Genomic DNA, 19071 nt, shown 5'->3' with positions numbered 1-19071 from the left:
CCACACTTCAGTTTGTGAAGATAATCATGGTTATTTCAAAAGAATTGAAAATAAATCAGGTTTATTTAACTTTTCAGGTTAATTCAAATTTCAGTTCTCTCATATTTTTGCGTGATTAATTGATAATGATGTCATTTGATGATATATGTTTTTCTACCGCATACCACATGAAAATATAATAAAAAGACACTCAAAGGTTTTTCTAGACGCAGCACATAGAAATTCAAATACATCATTTATATTACATTTTATGTCATTCAGGTCTTTAGTATTTCAGGTCTTTAGTATGTCCCGTATACCATTCCCGATACATGTTTTGAAAAGAATGAAAAACCCGAAACTTTCCGAGTATGATTACGTCTCAATAAAAACGCGTCTAACGCAATGACCAACTTTTCATTTACGAGTAAAACAAAAACTATGTACTGTTTTAAACAGGCATTACACATATTTCTACATGTATTTCAATAAAAAAGCTATCCCGCAGAAACGCAGTTACAAAATTTAAATGTGTATCAAATAACGAACCGCCTCCGTGCAGCCCGTAATAACGAGAATCTTACGAAAAAATTTTACGTCAAACAAACGTCAACGATTAAACGTACGATTTTTGTGAATAGATCCCCAGATGCTTTTCAATTTTTAAAGCAATGGGTTGGGGGGGGGGGTCTATTTCTCAGGTGCATGTGGGCGAATTAGAAGGAAGGATGTCAATATTTGACAGCTTGTTTTGATGAGCAAACTAGATAGGAACATCACAGTGAAAGTCCATGCTCTTGTTAAAACCGCTCTACCTTGAAACATACAGATCCAGCTCAAATATTCTTGATGAAGGTATTAAAGACATTTTCTTTTTATCAATCAGAATAGATATTTGAAATCAATTCAGCTGATGCATCGATTCAACAACCTACTTTGCATGCATCTCAAAGTGTTATTATATTAAGAAAAAATTAAAATTAAATGTACCCCTTATCAGTTTAAGCATAATTTTATGTAGCACTTATATACTTCAGGTTACCTAACAGAGATTTCGTTTAGACCGTCTTTCATGGTCAACTGACTTGTACTAACATACGAAACTGGTAATATAGGTGTTTCGATATTAAAAAGCAGTTTTTGACATGAATGAAAATTGACTTGAGCTTGTGACCTCTCTATCTTAAAATAAACCCAGGATACCAAAAAAAAAAACAAAAACCAAATGACCAAACTTTTATTAGCTGAAAAAAAAACGTGGAAATCTCCAAATCAGTTTACTTTCATTTAATTTTCCTTTTCCTTTATCATTAACATGAAAGTAAGACAACACACAAAGCGAGGTTTGTTGTCGTTTTCAAGTCAGTTTACTTTCATTTAAATTTCCTCTTCCTTTATCGCTAACGTGGACGGGCGGTCATGAAAACTTGCCTCCCAGAATGATTGTTTTACTCTGGACTTTAATCGTTGGTTTCAACGGTTATGTTTTCTGCTATGGTAAAGTAATTTTTGTTCATAATGTTTTACATGTGTATGATAATGGGTTGCTTCTACTTTTTTGTTTTTAAATTACAATTTTACTTTCTTCTATTTTACGTTGACTAAGTTTATCTTAGATTTCTATCCCCTTGTAGAGCGTATAACTTTACCGTGATAGCGAGATAACGTTTTGTAATCGAACATCAAGATTCGGGGCAAGATTCGAAAAATATCTTTATATTCAAATTTTATAATACTTTAAAGCACTAAATTACTCCCATCATGTTTATTTCTAATCATGATAATGAAACCTGTCATGGTGTATCTTAAATCACTAAGATGAATTGCACATACCTGTTTATCTTACAATACAAAACAATATATAAATAGTAAAAAAAAATCACAATACAATAAACCAAATATCTCGTTGCAAGATGATGCTCTGATTCGGTGATTAATACGATAGTTTCTAAACGATTTACATTGATGGGATTAGAATCAATGAATCTGTGCGAGTTTTCTAGTATATCTATATTTCATCAAAATCGTGTTAGCATAGATAAATTGACGAGTTTAGTTACTACAGAAAGAGTATTGTTACGATGTTAAAATAGAGTTTTAACTAAAGTATGTTACGAATGCATACTCATCATAGAAGGACTATTGTTACGGTGATCTATTTTTTACGTTGCACTAATAATGTTATATAAGAATTTGAGATATTTATTTTAAACAATTTATTGCTTTATATGAGTCATAGCCTACATGGTATCTTTTTTACAAGAAAATCTGAGTAGAAGACCCACAGCAGTACTCACCCAAAGTTCGACCTATGAGACAAGCATAGCATCAAAAGCCAATGACGGGAAAATTGAGCTTGACTTATACACTGCTTGTGCTCATACTACGCTAAATCGCAGGAAGGCATGGCTACAGGTCGACTTGGGACAATCCTATAGAATAAACAATGTAAAAATTTATTACAGAAACCAAGGTATGAATTGCATTGATTGTTTTAAAAATGTACACCTAACATTATTTTAAGATGAATGGTGGTATAATGGATTTTCAATTTGTTTTAAAATTATGAGCTTGAAGTTGTTAATATATGTTTGAATGAAGAATCTAAATAGACAATATAATTTGTGTACACGATTTGACAACGTCTAAACAAATACGCCATCTGTCTATTTATTTTTCATATATAAAAGATTTTTTTTTTCTTTCAATATTTGTGCACTCTTAGTAGATCTAATGTGTTTATTCATTGTCTTCTGGTCATATCTCATCAAAGCATATCAATTTGCCTTAATAAAAACCATTTGTGTTTAAAATCATTTTGCTTTTTCATCCAAATGGTTGTAATTAGTGCTGTTGTTTTCTTTATTCAATTTTCCATTCAAATGTTCTTTACATTGTTTTAAATAGGTAATGATCCAAATGATTGGAAGCAGTATCGGTTCAGACAATTTTACCTAGATGTCTCGAACTCAACAGCATCAGAAACAACAACGTCACAGAGAACTCGTTGTTACACGGACAATACAACTGCCCCAAATCTTCCCCAAAACATTATAGACTTACCTTGTAAACACACAGCTAGATACGTCATTGTGGAGACCACCTACGACTGTCCTGAAGATGATCCTACTACAGGAGCTATGCTTGAAATTTGTGAAATAGAAGTTTATGGTAACCAAATTTAAATTCAAATTTAATGAATTAATATTGTAATATTGATGATTCGTTAACAATTTTTTCCGAAATCATACAATGATTTATCTCGGTCATTATTTTTCATGATACTACGAAAGTCATCAGTAAATTATTAGATAGAAAAGTTACAACATGTCAACTTCAAAATGATCATAAGTATCAAAACGTAATGCTACTATTTATAATGTCATATATGGGTTTTTTTTTAAGGTTTATAATTATCTAATACATTTTCTAGAATTTAGATCGAATCTTGCACACTTCCCTTCATAAAAACTCACACACAACTCTTTATTGTGTTCCAATCATAATTCCCTGGGCGATAACAAATTTGAATATACACGACCTCAAGATGTTCCACACAAGTGAAAGCTTTTCTGTTTAAATTATTTTTTCTGATTTAAATTAGCAACAAATGTACATGAGTTCAAAGGTATCTCCTCTTGAAAAAGGGCGTGGTCTTTTATTTTAGCTAGCTTGAATCTTCTTCACATTTGGATGCTTTCTGTGAGGTCTGCTTAATAATGGCGAAGTGATGAAGAAAAAAGAAGTAAAAAATATAAAACATTAGCAAAGATACAGAAAGTAGAACGCCGAATAAACAGTGATCAGTAAAGATGAATTGAGCTTTCAGCTCAAGTAAGCGACCAACAAACCATCAATCAACAATGTGCATTCATTGTGTTCAAAAAATAAATGCACTTTCTTTTTTTGTTACAAAGCGCGACCCTCAACAATATTTCTATAAAGAACATTTTAGCAGGAACAAAGTATCTTCAAATAGAATAGTCTGTGTTAAGAATTTTTATTATAATATTCAAACGAGGTCAAATCCCAATAAAAACATAATATATAACTCATGCTTAGATATTTTTGAAATATCGAGGAATACAATTTTTTTGTACATTTTAAGGCATCACAATTCTGTTTATGCATTCATCACGTCTCTGTTTAACGAATTTCATGTATAAATGTGGGATGTTTAACAATTGTTCAATCATTCTAATTTAGTTAAATATGCATGATAATAATTGCTAGGTTAGAACGAAAGTGAACTAAACCAAATTTACATGACTGACAACATAAAAGAAGCTGACTATTTTACCCCTTAAACTTTTAAAAAGTTATTTCCTTGATGAAAAGATAACAACTTAAATTTTGTCAAAATATCTGCGGTAAATGATTACTTTTGTTTCATTTTTAAATGAAGGAAAGTTTATGCATATATTCATAAAAAAGATTTGCATGAATTCCAAGGTTTTTTTTCACAGTATCTGGATAAAACATGCGCGGCCAATAGACCCCAATGTGAAATTTAAGGTGCAATTAATTACAATAATAAAAGATTTGAACCTTTCTTTGATGGAGCACTTTTGTTTGATAACACCTTCAAAATAAAATATTTACAAAGAATATTGGACCATTTTTAGATAACAAAAAAACTTTGTCATTATAATATTGATGCCTTAAACAGAGAGGCATTATACTGTCTTAAACGGAAGACATAAATTTGTTGGAAAAGAGTATTGATGATTTCATTCATGTTGATGTAAGTATTTAGTCATTAACACAACACAACTTACTTAATAATGTTTATAACAAACCTTATTTTGGTTACAATATATTAAAGCAGCTTTTTTGGTTTTTTTATATCCCAACTAAATACAAAAATAGCTCGTAGTTTACATTCTATAATCTCAACAATACATATCTATTTTATATATAATTTATATGTTTTCATAACCGTTTGCTTTACTGTTTGCATATCAGTGTGTAATTGAAAGCAAACAAGTTCTGTTATGTTACTATGACTCGACGTTTAATTTAATATGAACATATCAATTTCACCATGCAAATAGCAAAAAGTGCTCAAACACTTTTTTTATTATCCCCTACTGGTAAAAACGGGGGCGATATTCTATAACGCGGTTCGTCGTGTCTCCAATTTGTTTAGGACTTTTTTGTTTTGGTTTGGCGAATTGAACCAAAATTTCTGTGTAACTTTTTAATTAAGTCCCAACAGATAAAGCAAACACATTTTTTTTTCTTACTTTTGATTAACAAGTATTTATGTAGTAGATTTTTAAATGTGACTATTATTGACAATCGGGCTAGACTTGCGTTTCAATAAATGAAAGTGGGAGCAGATAAGACAGGACTCTTTTTTCGTTCAGATCCTACCAGTACCATACTTTTTTTTTGAAGTAATACAGAGTATTCATGATCTAGTAAGTGCTACACCGATGCGTCTATTTACCCGATTAGACCCAAAGTTAAAAAAAAATGATTTTAAAGGACTCGATATTCATTAACTACCGGAGTTATTCTTTTAAAAACTTTTTAACCGAATTTCCTCCACACTTATTTAGCCCAAAAAAAACGACAATTGTTTGAAAATTGGACGGTGTCGGTATTGGGCATATATTTCTTGAACTACTCTAAAAATGCATCATATTGTATTAAATTTAGGATGTAAGACAACTTGCAAAGGTATTCTCTGCGATGACTCTGGTAACTGTACCAATGGGTGTAAAAACGGATACTGGGGACCTGCGTGTGATTTTCAATGTCCTGAAAATTGTAAAGAACCAAACTGTGACAGCAAAACTGGACAATGTACCAGCTGTAAGTCTGGTTATTGGGGATACACGTGTATATCACAATGTCCGGTGCATTGTTTCGAAAGAGTGTGTGACAAAAACAATGGGAACTGTAAAAAAGGATGTAGACCTGGTCAGTATGGAGACACGTGTAATAACACATGTAGTCCTGGGTGTGTAGGAGTGACATGTGACCAACAAAGTGGAGCCTGTAATGCTGGATGTAAACAAAACTTGACAGGGCGTATCTGTGATGGTAAGTACTGAAAAAAAATACTTAAGTATTTAAATATACTTTATCTAATTCATGAAACAAACCCTGAAACGTGCTACTACACCAGTTGCACGGTTCGGTTCGATAAGCTTTTGGAACGGTACAGTTCGCTCTGTGAATGGTACGGTCCGTTTTGTGAACGGCACGGTTCGTTTCTTGCACGGAACGGCATGGTTCGTTTTAGTGGTGTAGTAGCACGTTTCAGGGTCTGTAATTTGATCGAAGTAAGAAGAGAGAGACATCATGCAATTATTTGTTCTTTAAATACATGTAAATTTGAACCGGTTCCCATCCTGTGATTTTATTTTACAAAACTGTGTAATCATAACATAAAGCAAACATATAGGAAATTTATTAAAGTCCGGCAATATAAAACAAAACAAATTCCTTCTGGTTTATGTATATAATTACAGTCATGTGATGGAGAATATATGAAATACTTTATAATACACCTAAATATTACCTATTAACAAACGATGTTGACAAAATTAGCTTATTAGAAAAAACATTTGTTAGACTTAAAAGACTCGATTTTTAATACCAATCGGAGTTATTCTTTGATAAAAAAAAAACCGAATTTTCTCAAAATCTATTTAACCCCCAAAACGCCAGGTGTTTAAATTGGAAGGAACCGGTATGGGTCATGTATTTTTTGAACTACTCTCCTAATGCATTATATTCTATCAATTTAGGATGTAACACAACTTGCGAAGGTAATATCTGCGATGACTCTGGCAACTGTACTGATGGATGTAGAAACGGATACTGGGGGCCTGCTTGTTATTTTCAATGTCCTGAAAATTGCAAAAACTGTGACAGCAAAACTGGACAATGTATCAGCTGTAAGTCTGGATTTTGGGAAGACACTTGTAATTCACAATGCCCGATGCATTGTTTCGAAAGAGTTTGTGTCAAAAGCAATGGGAACTGTAAAAAGGGATGTACACCTGGTCAGTATGGAGGCACGTGTAATAACACATGTAGTTTTGGGTGTGTAGGAGGGACATGCGACCAACAGAGTGGAACCTGCAATGCTGGATGTAAACAAAACTGGACAGGGCGTATCTGTGATGGCAAGTACTCCAAAAATATTGCTTATATATTTTAATCACAAATACGTTACCTAAAGCAGGACAAAACACAGGATGAAGCTCTGCCATTCAGTCAACTGAATGATAACTGAATGGTCTGGAAAGGTGACTGAATGGCACAAATATGCCATTCAGTCACTTTTCAGTTACCTTTCAGTCCCCTTTCAATTGACTGAATGGCAGAGATTCATCCTGTGAAATTAATCGAAAGTGATAAAAAACAAACACCGTGCAATATTCTGTTTTTTAAAATGCATGTAAAATTGAACAGTTTCCCATCCTGTGATTGAATTCTATATGAAGGAAATAATAATTAAAGTATAGTAATATAAAAAAAAAAACCAAACTCATATTTTTTTCATAGTAATATAGTTATAAAACAATTATTTAGTGGATCACATATAATAACACTAAATGACAGACCTAAGTATTACCCTAACGACAAGCGATATAGCCATAACTGGTCTTAACCGATTAGAAAACACGTTTACTTGAGTGACTCAAATGGTGTTTATCAAATTGTTTCATAACATGTAAATGATGACAAAGTAGTTTTAATTTAATGCATATAGAATATACTGTGATTTATTGTCTATAAACAAGGTCTTTATGTACTTATTTTTTTTAACAGTGTGCGATGCGACACATTATGGAACTACCTGCTCTCTGGAATGCAATATTAATTGTTTAAACAATGCCTGCAATAATGTGAATGGTTCCTGTAGAGATGGTTGCGCTTTTGAAATGCTGGGAGATTTTTGTAACGAAACTTGTGATGAACTAAGTTTCTCTTGCTGTGAGAAAATTTCGGAAAAATGTAAGTCTAAAATCGTACAAAACGAACAATCATTTGTCCTAGCTCTGATTGCTTTCCTTGTTTTACAGTTTTTTCAAGAATTTCAGTGTACAGTTATAACTATATTTATATTTTTCAGTGTCTTTGTCTGTGATAACACTACGAGTCGGTTTTAAAACGTATAGTCCAATACATTTCTTCAATGACTAATTTAATATTTAATTGTACTGCTAAACATGATATATAAATCCGAGGATATATATGTCTTTTCTTGGAGGGTATGAATACCTATTTTGTATATAACTTTACTATGTGAAGTTGATAATTTTAAATTTTCAAAAATGGGGGGGGGGGGGGGGGGTGTAATCAACTTAACCTCGCTAACACTTGATCCGGGGATGAATTCCTAATATATATATATAACACGTACTCTTAAAAGAAATAGACGTGGTTTAATCCATGACTACTAAAAATATATGGGAACTGTACATTCTGCATTTGCTTAGCTTGAAAAATGTAATAGTGCTACACATATCTTATCTTGTCTTTACAGATAAGAAATTGAAGGATTCAAACTCGGAAATCCTGTTTATTTTGTATGGGGTAATTGCAGCACTTAGTATCAGTCTCATCGCCCACGGCTACATGATAATATGGTATGTTTAGTTTTACATTTCCTGTAAAAGTTCCATTTTCCTGCATTCAAAACTTAAATGAAACTAAGATAATAAAAAAAAACACACAATACACATGTCCTGGGCGTACGACACTGGAGTACAGACGTATTAAGATATGCCTCATATTCGAGTAGATATACTGTATACAGGGAAATTTTTGCCCCTTTTGCCTTCGTTGTCAGCGGGCGAATTTAAAACTGTGCGAATTCCAATGTGTCCAATTGTCTCTCTTTAATCACAACTGTGTCTCATCAAGCTCAAGACGTGGCGAAACTGTTTGCAATTGTAAAAGTGCGAAAATTACACAATATAACAGGGCCAAAATAACTCTTTGTAAAGTATTTGATTTCATTGATACAGGATTTCAAGACAGAACAAATGGAAAGGACAAGACGTAAAACAAGAGGCGATGAGTTGTAATTCTCCTCCTCAGGATTTCATTCAAAACCAAGAGATATATGAAGCAGTGGAGGACAACGCCGAATACCAAAATTTGGGTCAACTCAGTGGATCTTCTCATTACGATCAACTCCAAGGGCGAAAAACATAGTTAATTAACAATTATTAGTAATCAAACAAGTGGCGAGTTTGTTATTAAATTACTAAAGCAAATTGGATGAAATCATGGAAGCCATCTGGTCAATTAAATGAGATGAAGAGAGATCAACATATATAAAAGCGTTATAGTGATCGCAGTGAGCAAAATTAAAAACTTTTGTAGTTTCTTTTTGCTGCAAAGTAAAATCTTAGTATTCAGAATTTTAGAAATATGTATTAATTTCCAGTTTTATTCTTTTATTCATTGTGATTTTTTAAATTTGTCGTTTTTTTCAATCATAAATATATGACCGAGAGCAAACACAGAGCATTGCAGACGATTTTGTACAATTTACTAATCACATTTATGCTGTTAACAAGTGCAATTACTTAAAAATGTTTTCGAAAATAGAAACATTCAGATATGATTCCCAAAAGAGAATATTTAATATCAGTGATTATCAGTGATTATATATTTGGGGTTTTTTTTCTTGTTTTAGTAAACAATTGTATTGTCGCGAATGACTTGCATGTACTGTATGTTTATTCATATTAACATATAATATCGCTGTTTCTATTCATTATTGCCGACTGTGAATACGTTTTAGGAACATAATGTAAACTATAGCCTAATTCTTTGCTGAAAGATCTTTTTTATATAAGTGCGTGTGATGCTTTGTTTTTAATGTTGATAGTGTCATTTTCTGAGCTCAAAATAGTTGCTTTCCATATGGTGACATGTAATTTTTTTTAAAGATTTTTCCTCATCAGTTTTGTTAATGTCCGATTCTTTTAGCTGTATGTAGTAATAAAGACGCACTGTCTATGTATATGTACACTATTTTTTTTATCAAACGGGAAGGGGTTTAGAAAACACGTAATCAAAAAAAAATGCTGGTGTATGCACGAACGTAATTCTTAAGAACCGTATTTTGATGCATAAGTGATTTTACATCCGTATCCTTGTGAAGGGTTCTTTCTCTTAGCCCTGAATAAACTTATCCTGTGTTTCATGGTGTATGGGAAAAAGATTATGTAATATGCTAAATCAATGATTTAAATATATCGAATCTCATCACCTTTCTATTAATATAATCCTGTAAATGTATGAAGAAAGCATATTTCACAATCGAATGGCCGCACATTCAGTATTGATGTGTAGGTCCTTCCCATTTGATATTTATTTTGCTTTTAACGTTTATATTTTTGTCTGTCCTAGTTAAACATACTTTAAATTACATGTACGTGTAAATCTACGTAAAATGTTTACATGTTTCATTACTTCTCATCATATATATTTAAATATAGTGAAAGTGAAAAAGATAAAATTTCGCGGGGGCAAAATAACGTTTCATGACTAAGACTATGATCACAAACTTCAGGCACAAAGGGATAAGTAAGTAAGCAGATGCGAACGATTATGATATCTTGTGAAAACAGTTTGATTTCATAGATATCAAATAAGAGTAATGATTTCAATCTTTAATGGAGTTTCTTTTCTTTTTAAATTGTTTTGTATATTTTAGCTTTTTTTTTAGGTGTGCAAACATTATAATAAAATATTGGTATTATCGCTTTTTCTTTTTTCAATTTCTTCATATTCAATAAGTGAGAAGTAAATACAAATTGTAAAAAATAAGAAGAGACTTGTTGTACTCAACAGAACAAAATGCGCTATTAAGTGAATGAAGTTGCGGATTTAATTGCAGCATAAATCCTTTTTTAAAGGACAACAATTTGTCGTTATATATTTATATTTACATTCACTTTCTTTCCCTCTATTAAATTGCATTGCATTGGTTGATTTCAGTGATATTTACGCATAACACAGAAGACCCGATCACCAAATCTGGTGCGTATGAATACATTCAGTATTCCTTCAGCATTTCTCGAAGAACATGAACTAACTCTTCTCGCGACTTCAAACCGGATAACGACATGATATTATACTTACGCTGATGAATATTTCATTGCTGTAAATGAATTCAATTGTTTAATTTTTTAGTATACCAAGAGTAAATTCATTAAATTACAGAAAGAAAAATAAAATTGTTTGTTATAATTTAAAACGCTGTGCACTATTTTTGACAGTATATTTCGGCTGTTCCAATGGCCATTCCGTTAATTTTGCATTACTCGTTGAATAAGACAGAGCTTTTTTAAAAAAAAATTATATTTGCGGGAAGGAAATAAATGTTAAAAAACGTAAATATAAGCATTGAATCATTATTTTTTGAAAGATGTGGTTTCATAACTGCAACGATGAGTACAAACAAATTATCATAACGCGCTAGCGCGCGTTATTCAATTTGTATGCACACACCGCTGCAGTTATTAGACCATATCTTTCAAAAAATAATGATTCAATGCATAAGTAACTCTGAATAGATGCTTAATGCGTGGCGTCTTAACCTAATGTCTTTTAATGGAATCTCCTTAATAAATCCATACGTGTATATGACCAACTTTGTTGTTGATATCAACGATATTGACAACAACAAAACGATATCGAATTTTAAAAACATCATTTTCAACAATATCTTAATCACCCTAAAACTTTCTCTATCGTGTTCAACCCGAAATTATTAACCGGGCGGCTTCCAAAGGGTACCCTCATTGTACGGATAACTCCTCCTACAGTTTTAAAGATAAGAATTTGTTCTTTTGCAGGGTCGAGTTTTACTAAAGGTCGTAAATTTTGCCGTAGACGTAGACGTAAACGTAGACTTTACGTCCGAATGTACGTGTGCGTAGATTGCGTTTTACTAAAGGTCGTAACTACACACGTAAACGTAGATACACACGTAGACTTTGTCGTAGTTTACGTCTGGAACTCATTCGAAGGAGGTACAAAAACTATCCTAACAACGAATGCTACGCATGCGTATTGCATACTTTCGCTTACCCCATTATCGTCTGCTAGATCTATAATGACAGATAAAAAGCCACGAAAACCAAATTGGTCGGAGGGAGAAATGTGTGTCTTAGCTGACGCGTGTCTGTCATTTAACCAAATCATCCGTGGTAAATTTTCGCCATCCTTGACCTCGGAGATGAAGAAAAAGGCGTGGGAAACCATCACCGATTTAAGTAAGTTTACTTCAGTATTTAAGCTAATGGCAGATTGTTTATATTTATAAATATCAAAAGAAATTAACTCCAAATATATCATACGAATTTTGTAAACATTAAGCTCACCTATGTGTATATTCTTTTAAAAATACAGCATATTGATGGGAAAGTTTAATTTATCTAAAACACAGAATTTCTAAATAATATTTCGATCGAAAATAAGATTATGATAGGTCATATATGTCGATTCCTTTTTTTGTTATACTTCCCAAATTATCGGAACATTGGCGCAACTGAATCTCGTACATGTATTAGCCGGTGATTAGTCCTACTAATTGTAAGAATGGCTGCAGATTGTCAGATATATCGTACACGCCGTTTATTTCATTAGGTCGATGTCATAATCAGATAATAGAAAAACGTGGTAAGTGTTCTGTAAAAGTGTGTACAAATTCGATATATGGTTTGAGCTTGATATATGGTATTATGATTAGAGAAAATATTTTAAAACTGTTGGACATCGTATTCCGGTGCGTTTGACATGTTTACTCTAGGGTTGTACGTGTCGGAGACAAATAACGTTAACAATATTTATGTCTCTGGTCGTGTAGTGGATCTATCACATCGTATTTTGTTTTTAAAATGCTTTTAGAGTAAATTCAGTTGCAATAAACTGCACCAGAACACTCGATGAAACCAAAAAGAGATTCCAGGATGCCCAGTCTGCCATTAAGAAGAAGGAGGCTTTCAGAAAGAGGGAAACTAACAAAACAGGAGGTGGACCCCCGCCTGAGGTGAATTTCAAGCCATGGGAATTGACAGTGAGTAAATAAATTCATGATTTTTTATTACTTAGTTTACACTTGAAAATACGTACACTTTATCATTTCTTTGTTTAAATGTACATACATGCATTTATTTATATTTATAAGATATAGAACATTTTAAATATTACAAACAATAGATGAACTGGAAAAAATGCACATGATGTACATCATAACTCCCTCCCATCATCTATTTTTATTTAATAAAGAAAAAAAAACCAATTTGTTTATAATTGAGAATGGCAATTGATTGATTTACAATTTCAAATTGTCTTCCCCTAGATTCTTAGTACCATTCCATCGGTGGCGATTCATGGTCTCGATGGGGGCGCCGATACAGGGACAGATTTGGACAGAGGTATTTTAAAGATTTTTTTTTTGGGGGGGGGGGGGGGGGTTTAAACAATAATAATTGAAAAAGTATGCATTTGGTAATTGTAAACAGAAGAAAATTTAATGTACATGTAGACTTAGCATGAATTTATTTCTTTATAACATGATAATGCAATGTATCAACAATTATTTAGTCATTATAAATACATTTAGATTTTTTTCCTAACATTAAGGTAACAGGACAGATTCAAGTACATGTATGACAATTTCTGAAGGTATCCAAACCCCTGGGGCAATGGGAGATACATGTAGCTGGACTTTGTCATCAGATCAGGTCACAGGTATGCATGCATTTTTTCATAAGCATACAAATATATGGCGATGAAAGAGTTTCAATTCCGTTGAATAGACAAAATGGTTATCACAATGCTCAACTCCACCTAAAATAGTAATCTCTTTTATTCTCAAAAGTACAGAGTGACATGCATTTATATATAGGGTATAATAGAGAGAGAGAGAGAGAGAGAGAGAGAGAGAGAGAGAGAGAGAGAGAGCATGCATCACAAAGCCAGTCATGATGACCTTCTATAATAGTACATTTTTTTCTTTTCTTGATTTTTAATACTTGACGTCTTTTAATTTTTAAAATTGTTCATTGATAATTTGTTATATCTTAAACTTTTACAGGTTGTATAGTAGACATTATACCTGAGAATGAATGTTTGGAGCCACCCTCTCCATCTCCATCTTGTACCCTTACATGTACATGTAGGTATATGATTTATGATTTTTAAAGCCAAATAATTTTTTTTTATCTTAGGTCCGAATAAAAAGTATTCCTGTTTCCTGTCACTGAACTGACCATAATAGATTTATTTTGTTGAAAAATAAATTTATTTTTCATATAAAATAAAGTAGATGTCAATTTAGATAATTCAAAAACAAATTTTTAATTGTTGATTTTAATTTAATTTAATTTTTGTCATATGGAGATAGTTGTTTTTGAACAATTTTTAATAAGTTAAGCTTCAGGTTTGAAAAATAAAATAGAATTCTCTCCCCTCCTTCCTGGGTCTAAAGACCTCATGGAACAATAATTCCAAACAAACATTTTTCTTTAAGGATGGCTTGATTTATTTAGAGTTATTGGTTGTTTTATTTTAGCAAATAAGAACAAGAATAGGAGCAGTTTGGGACTCAAACAGAAAGCTGGAGATTATGGTAAAACTTTTAACCTGTTGTTAACATCACCAGAAATACTTTGTTTACCTACTGCTATTTTTTATCTACCTTATGGTACATTAATGTACCCAGAATGATGTGGGTTAGAATATATGAAACAAATAATAAATCTTTTTTAAAGCAAAGTCTCAAGTTTTATGCTAACAATATCTTTAGTCTTATTCATTCTGTCTTTTTAAAACATATGTAATGACGCAGTAAAAAAAATTAGATATATATTCATAAATGTTCATTTTTTTATTATTATAGAGAATGGAATGAAAGAAATTATTGCAATGAAAAAGAAACGCTTAGAACTGGAGGAACGAAAAGTGAAAGCCCTTGAAAGAATTGCCAGTGCTTTGGAGGGACATCAGGGACAGTCATGCACAGAATTCTCTGTTTCTCCTATCATCAAATTTAATTAGAATCCTGCAGCGATTTCTTGTCTTATTTTCTTCATTTACCACCGATTAATTATGATATCAAAAAGTGTGTTGTCGGCTAAATATCTGAGTAACATTTATTTGCTTGTCTCCCAATATATATTTTGTGGGGTAGTAGATTGCTTTTGAGGCAGTTATTGGTTGTTAATTGAAGTCATTTTATGTCATATCAATAAATTAACTATTTATAATGATATATATGAATCAATATTGATTAAATTCACCTTATGAGAAAGACAACAAACATGTTATATTGAAAATGTTTGATTTTGCAAAGACGTTATTATATATCATATGTTGTATTACTTATATAATTTACTGGGAACTGGTAATTATTTTGGTCTATAGAAATCTGCTTGTAGTAAGGAATATATATTATTTATATACCGGTTAATATATATTTAATTGATATTATAATTTTGATATTAATTCATACAGTAAAAATGTATAAGTTCATTTATTATGTAATCTTGTCAAAACTCTCTCTCTCTCTCTCATTATATTTAAGCCACCAAAATATTAAATTATATTTTTTTTATCACATTTTGTTACATTTCTATCCTTTAATAGTTCCTTCTAGGCTGTTGAATTTTATTCCATCGGTTTTAGCTTTATTAGCATTTTGGTTGAAGAATTGAATTGAATTACTGTTACATATGAAAAAGATTGGAAATAGAGAGTGGAAAGTTAATGCTGTAGTGTGTATTGCCTATATATTAAAAAATCCAGGTAACCTCAGATTTGTCGGTATCATCTGTTATCAAATTATGACTACTACATTACTTAGGCGTCGGAACCGGGGGCGCGGGGGGGGGGGGGGGGGGCTTAGATTATCATGGTTTTGGGAATGTTTTTTTTTTCTTGTAAAGATGTTTTAGGATTAGTCTAGCCCCCCCCCCCCCCCCACACTTTCAAATTGCTTCCGACGCCACTGCATTATAAGGTTTCAAACAACAACAAACTCATGTATTCTTATAGGATGATATATCTTTTTTATTGTTGGCATCACTCCTAGAATCTGGAAGCCAACTGCTGCCTCAGCTCTCTTGATCTAAGTGGGGCTGCTCCCTGGTATACTGCGTTGTTGTGCTGGTTGGCTACAGCACCACCATTACGCAAAGGTACCCTCTACTTGATGGCCTTGTTGTGCAACTTCATACATGTCTCTACAACTAAGGCACATTTCTCTGGTTTAAAAGGAAGGTATCCTCCACTGCTGTGTAAACACCTATATACAAAGATTGGACCCATTGGTGAACAGTATTCATCAGTAGTTTAATACAGTGAAGATCATAAAATTATGTGCAAATGATTGACATACCTAAACCTTGCCTTTAGAACACCAAATGTACGCTCCACCACATTCCTGGTTTTGCAGTGGGCGGCATTATAACGTTCTTCAGCAGGCGTTGAAGGGTTGATGAAAGGAGTCATCAGATAATCCTTCAGAGGATACCCAGAATCCCCTAAAAGCCATCCTCCTCCAGGCAACGTCTCCAAGATACCAGGAATGCTCGAATGTTGGAAAACATAAGCATCATGGGTGCTCCCTGGAAATCGGCAGTTGATATTAATGAACCTTCAAAAAGAAAATAATGCATATAAATTATGCTGGCATAGTGATAAATGGCATGTAGTTATAGGGCAAATTTATTGATTTATTCTTTTATCATTATAAACATGCTCCAAATCAAGAAAAGACTATTATGTCATACTGAAACTGCATTAAGCCAGTATGTACCTCATGTTCGCATCTACAACTCCTTGAACATTCAAGGCATGGAAGTTCTTGCGACAGACATAAACAGGCTCATCCTCCCCGTTCATGCCCCGAATAGGAATAAGCGTGCCATCTATGTGTAGAAACGCATTCAGTGCTCGTCACACTCTTGGTAAAAACACGCTGACTGAAGACTTGGATATACCGTGGATATCTCCCACTTCCGAAAAAAAGTCCGCTTTCGCCATAAAGCGCAAGGTGCACAACACCTGGAACAACAGAATTACATTATTATTATAAATTGTGTATACAGAAAAAAAATAATGGTTTTTAAAAATAAAGTTGTGTGTTAGATTTAATTACTGTAATACATATGATATTGAAACAATCTGTCACTTTTTCAATACCCGTTTGGAATGGCATTCCCAAAATTTATTGACATGATAGACAAAAAACTTGGGGACAGAGGGTGATTGTCAATTTCATACACGGACCCACATTTCTAAATGGGGGGTTAGGGTGAAAGTTTTCATTCTAATTATGAAAATCGATCGATAAACTGGTCAGAACTGGATAATTTAGATTTAGTTCTGCCATTTTCTATACAGCTGTGAATAACAATTAATTTTCGTAAGAAATATAGGAATCTTACATGTACTTATGCGGGTTTTGTTTTGTTTGTTTGTTTTTCTTTTCAATTATTTGAAAAATCCACATGTACTAGTTCTCGCAAACTTTGATAACTATCCCTTATTTCCTCTATTTCTTACGGAAAGTTATAGTTAATTCAGAAACAGACTGAAATCTACACGAACCGTTTATCGATTGGTCAAAATCTACAGACCTTAGAAAAATCACGGACTGCACGAAATAATATTGATATGTCAGACACATTCTCACGGGATACGCTTTGGCTATTTTTTTTAGCTAACTTAACAGTAATTTAGTGAATTTTCAGGGTAGCGATCATTGCAGAAAAAAAATTTAACATGATAACCGCGTTAGCGGGTTAGGGTTTTTTTTTTTTGGCAATGTCGCTACCTTTATATCCCAAATGAATCACCAGAGAAAGTATTTTATTGTTTAAATATACCCCCACTTTTGAAAAATATCTCTCGAATCCATCCCCAAAAAAAATCCGGGACTTCCGTGTTTTCTTGTAAAAAAACAAAAAACCCCAAACCCACAATTCTATAGAAAACATCATCAACGCACATACATGTATTATGCATGATGTATTATAATTAAGTTTTCCCGCACAACTAAATGAAAATTTGGATCCTCGATCGTTTCCATAAGTAAGCCGCAGTTCAGGCATACACTCTTTATTACATATGTATAATAGGTTTTATTTTTCAGACTGATCGTGTTTTGTTTTTATAGTTTATATCTAAATATATTTCAATTTAATGCAAAGGGATACATTGATGCGAAAAGAAACTCTCTCTCTCTCTCTCTCTCTCTCTCTCTCTCTCTCTCTCTCTCTTTGTGCTATAGTATATCTCTTTCATATCACCATACAGTTCATGTTTGGTCACTCAATAATGTTACTATTGCCAGCTTGGAAAAAGTATATGCTTAAATATCTCAATTTGCAAGTTTCAGAGAACGAATAATTTCATGAACGGGTGCACAACTTTGTTAGGGAGCTCTCCAAAGGGAGACAACAATTAATCAACCTTCGTTTTGTTTACATTATACCTGCAGTTGTGTGGGAATAGAGTAGGATCTATTCGTTGCCGGTCTACATGTGGCATCAACAGCATCAATAAGTTCTAAAAGAACTCTCCTCGGAAATCTATACCGTGAGATCAAATCCACGTCATCCAGAGAGTCTAGCGGCTGACTCCTATCGCGGAAAACCCTTTCTCTTCTAAGTGCGCGTTGCAACAGTAGGTACGTCGCCATTTTTTATTACGCTACGTACGTTCCTACGTCTGCTGCACGTCACCCGTAGATTTTGACGTAAATCTACGCCAAAACGTAAGATACGACCTTTAGTAAAACGCAAAATCAGCCTAAGTTACGTCTACGTCTACGTTTACGTCTACGTTTTGAGTTACGACCTTTAGTAAAACTGGCTCCAGATCTATTGTACATACATCAGATGTGTGAATATTGCTAGGATATGGATTTCGGATTATTTATGAAAAAGATACTAGCTTTTGAAAAAATAATACCAGGTTTTAAACTTAGTCATTTTGGGGCAAAATATTGCATATAGGGTTCCCTTATTGTACGGATTAACTCTCCTTCAGTTTTCGAGATAGAAAGTTGGTCTTCTGAAGTGTGCATATTGCTAGGAT

The 19071-nt window shown here is 32.9% G+C and overlaps 3 protein-coding genes and 1 pseudogene across 3 annotated transcripts; 2 read left to right on the top strand and 2 right to left on the bottom strand.

The window, feature by feature from the left end:
- Positions 1 to 1418: 1418 nt before the first annotated feature.
- On the top strand, positions 1419 to 9162 carry LOC128174156 (uncharacterized). Its single transcript, XM_052839778.1, has 7 exons — positions 1419 to 1476; positions 2243 to 2452; positions 2887 to 3150; positions 6954 to 7121; positions 7771 to 7956; positions 8489 to 8591; positions 8973 to 9162. Exons 1-7 carry the CDS (start codon positions 1419 to 1421, stop codon positions 9160 to 9162), a joined length of 1179 nt encoding a protein of 392 aa, XP_052695738.1.
- Positions 9163 to 11837: 2675 nt separating this feature from the next.
- Positions 11838 to 15764, top strand: LOC128171179 (uncharacterized). The gene is made up of 7 exons (XM_052836906.1): positions 11838 to 12239; positions 12876 to 13042; positions 13328 to 13403; positions 13612 to 13719; positions 14066 to 14146; positions 14543 to 14599; positions 14870 to 15764. The coding sequence occupies exons 1-7, from the start codon at positions 11888 to 11890 to the stop codon at positions 15025 to 15027; spliced, it is 999 nt and encodes a 332-aa protein (XP_052692866.1). The 5' UTR covers positions 11838 to 11887; the 3' UTR covers positions 15028 to 15764.
- LOC128171175 (uncharacterized) lies at positions 13639 to 18841 on the bottom strand. Its single transcript, XM_052836903.1, has 3 exons — positions 18467 to 18841; positions 16971 to 17034; positions 13639 to 13818 (listed from the first exon to the last, which is right to left on the bottom strand). The coding sequence occupies exons 1-3, from the start codon at positions 18671 to 18673 to the stop codon at positions 13736 to 13738; spliced, it is 354 nt and encodes a 117-aa protein (XP_052692863.1). The 5' UTR covers positions 18674 to 18841; the 3' UTR covers positions 13639 to 13735.
- LOC128171172 (putative nuclease HARBI1) lies at positions 16057 to 16888 on the bottom strand (annotated as a pseudogene).
- Positions 18842 to 19071: the final 230 nt, after the last annotated feature.

This window comes from Crassostrea angulata, chromosome 2 (assembly GCF_025612915.1).
Source record: "Crassostrea angulata isolate pt1a10 chromosome 2, ASM2561291v2, whole genome shotgun sequence".
Lineage (NCBI taxonomy): Eukaryota > Metazoa > Mollusca > Bivalvia > Ostreida > Ostreidae > Magallana > Magallana angulata.
The sequence above is the reverse complement of the archived record's forward strand: the minus strand, read 5'-3'. Positions and strand labels throughout refer to the sequence as shown.

Coding starts and splice junctions, on each gene's coding strand:
- LOC128174156 (XM_052839778.1), top strand. CDS start 1,419: ATGATTGTTTTACTCTGGACTTTAATCGTTGGTTTCAACGGTTATGTT. Junction 1,477..2,242: donor CGGTTATGTTTTCTGCTATG/GTAAAGTAATTT, acceptor CTTTTTTACAAG/AAAATCTGAGTAGAAGACCC. Junction 8,592..8,972: donor CACGGCTACATGATAATATG/GTATGTTTAGTT, acceptor TCATTGATACAG/GATTTCAAGACAGAACAAAT.
- LOC128171179 (XM_052836906.1), top strand. CDS start 11,888: ATGTACGTGTGCGTAGATTGCGTTTTACTAAAGGTCGTAACTACACAC. Junction 13,404..13,611: donor AGGGACAGATTTGGACAGAG/GTATTTTAAAGA, acceptor CCTAACATTAAG/GTAACAGGACAGATTCAAGT. Junction 14,147..14,542: donor TTGTACCCTTACATGTACAT/GTAGGTATATGA, acceptor GTTTTATTTTAG/CAAATAAGAACAAGAATAGG.
- LOC128171175 (XM_052836903.1), bottom strand. CDS start 18,673: ATGGCGACGTACCTACTGTTGCAACGCGCACTTAGAAGAGAAAGGGTT. Junction 17,035..18,466: donor CTATTCCCACACAACTGCAG/GTATAATGTAAA, acceptor CTGTTGTTCCAG/GTGTTGTGCACCTTGCGCTT. Junction 13,819..16,970: donor GGAAGTGGGAGATATCCACG/GTATATCCAAGT, acceptor TTACTATTTTAG/GTGGAGTTGAGCATTGTGAT.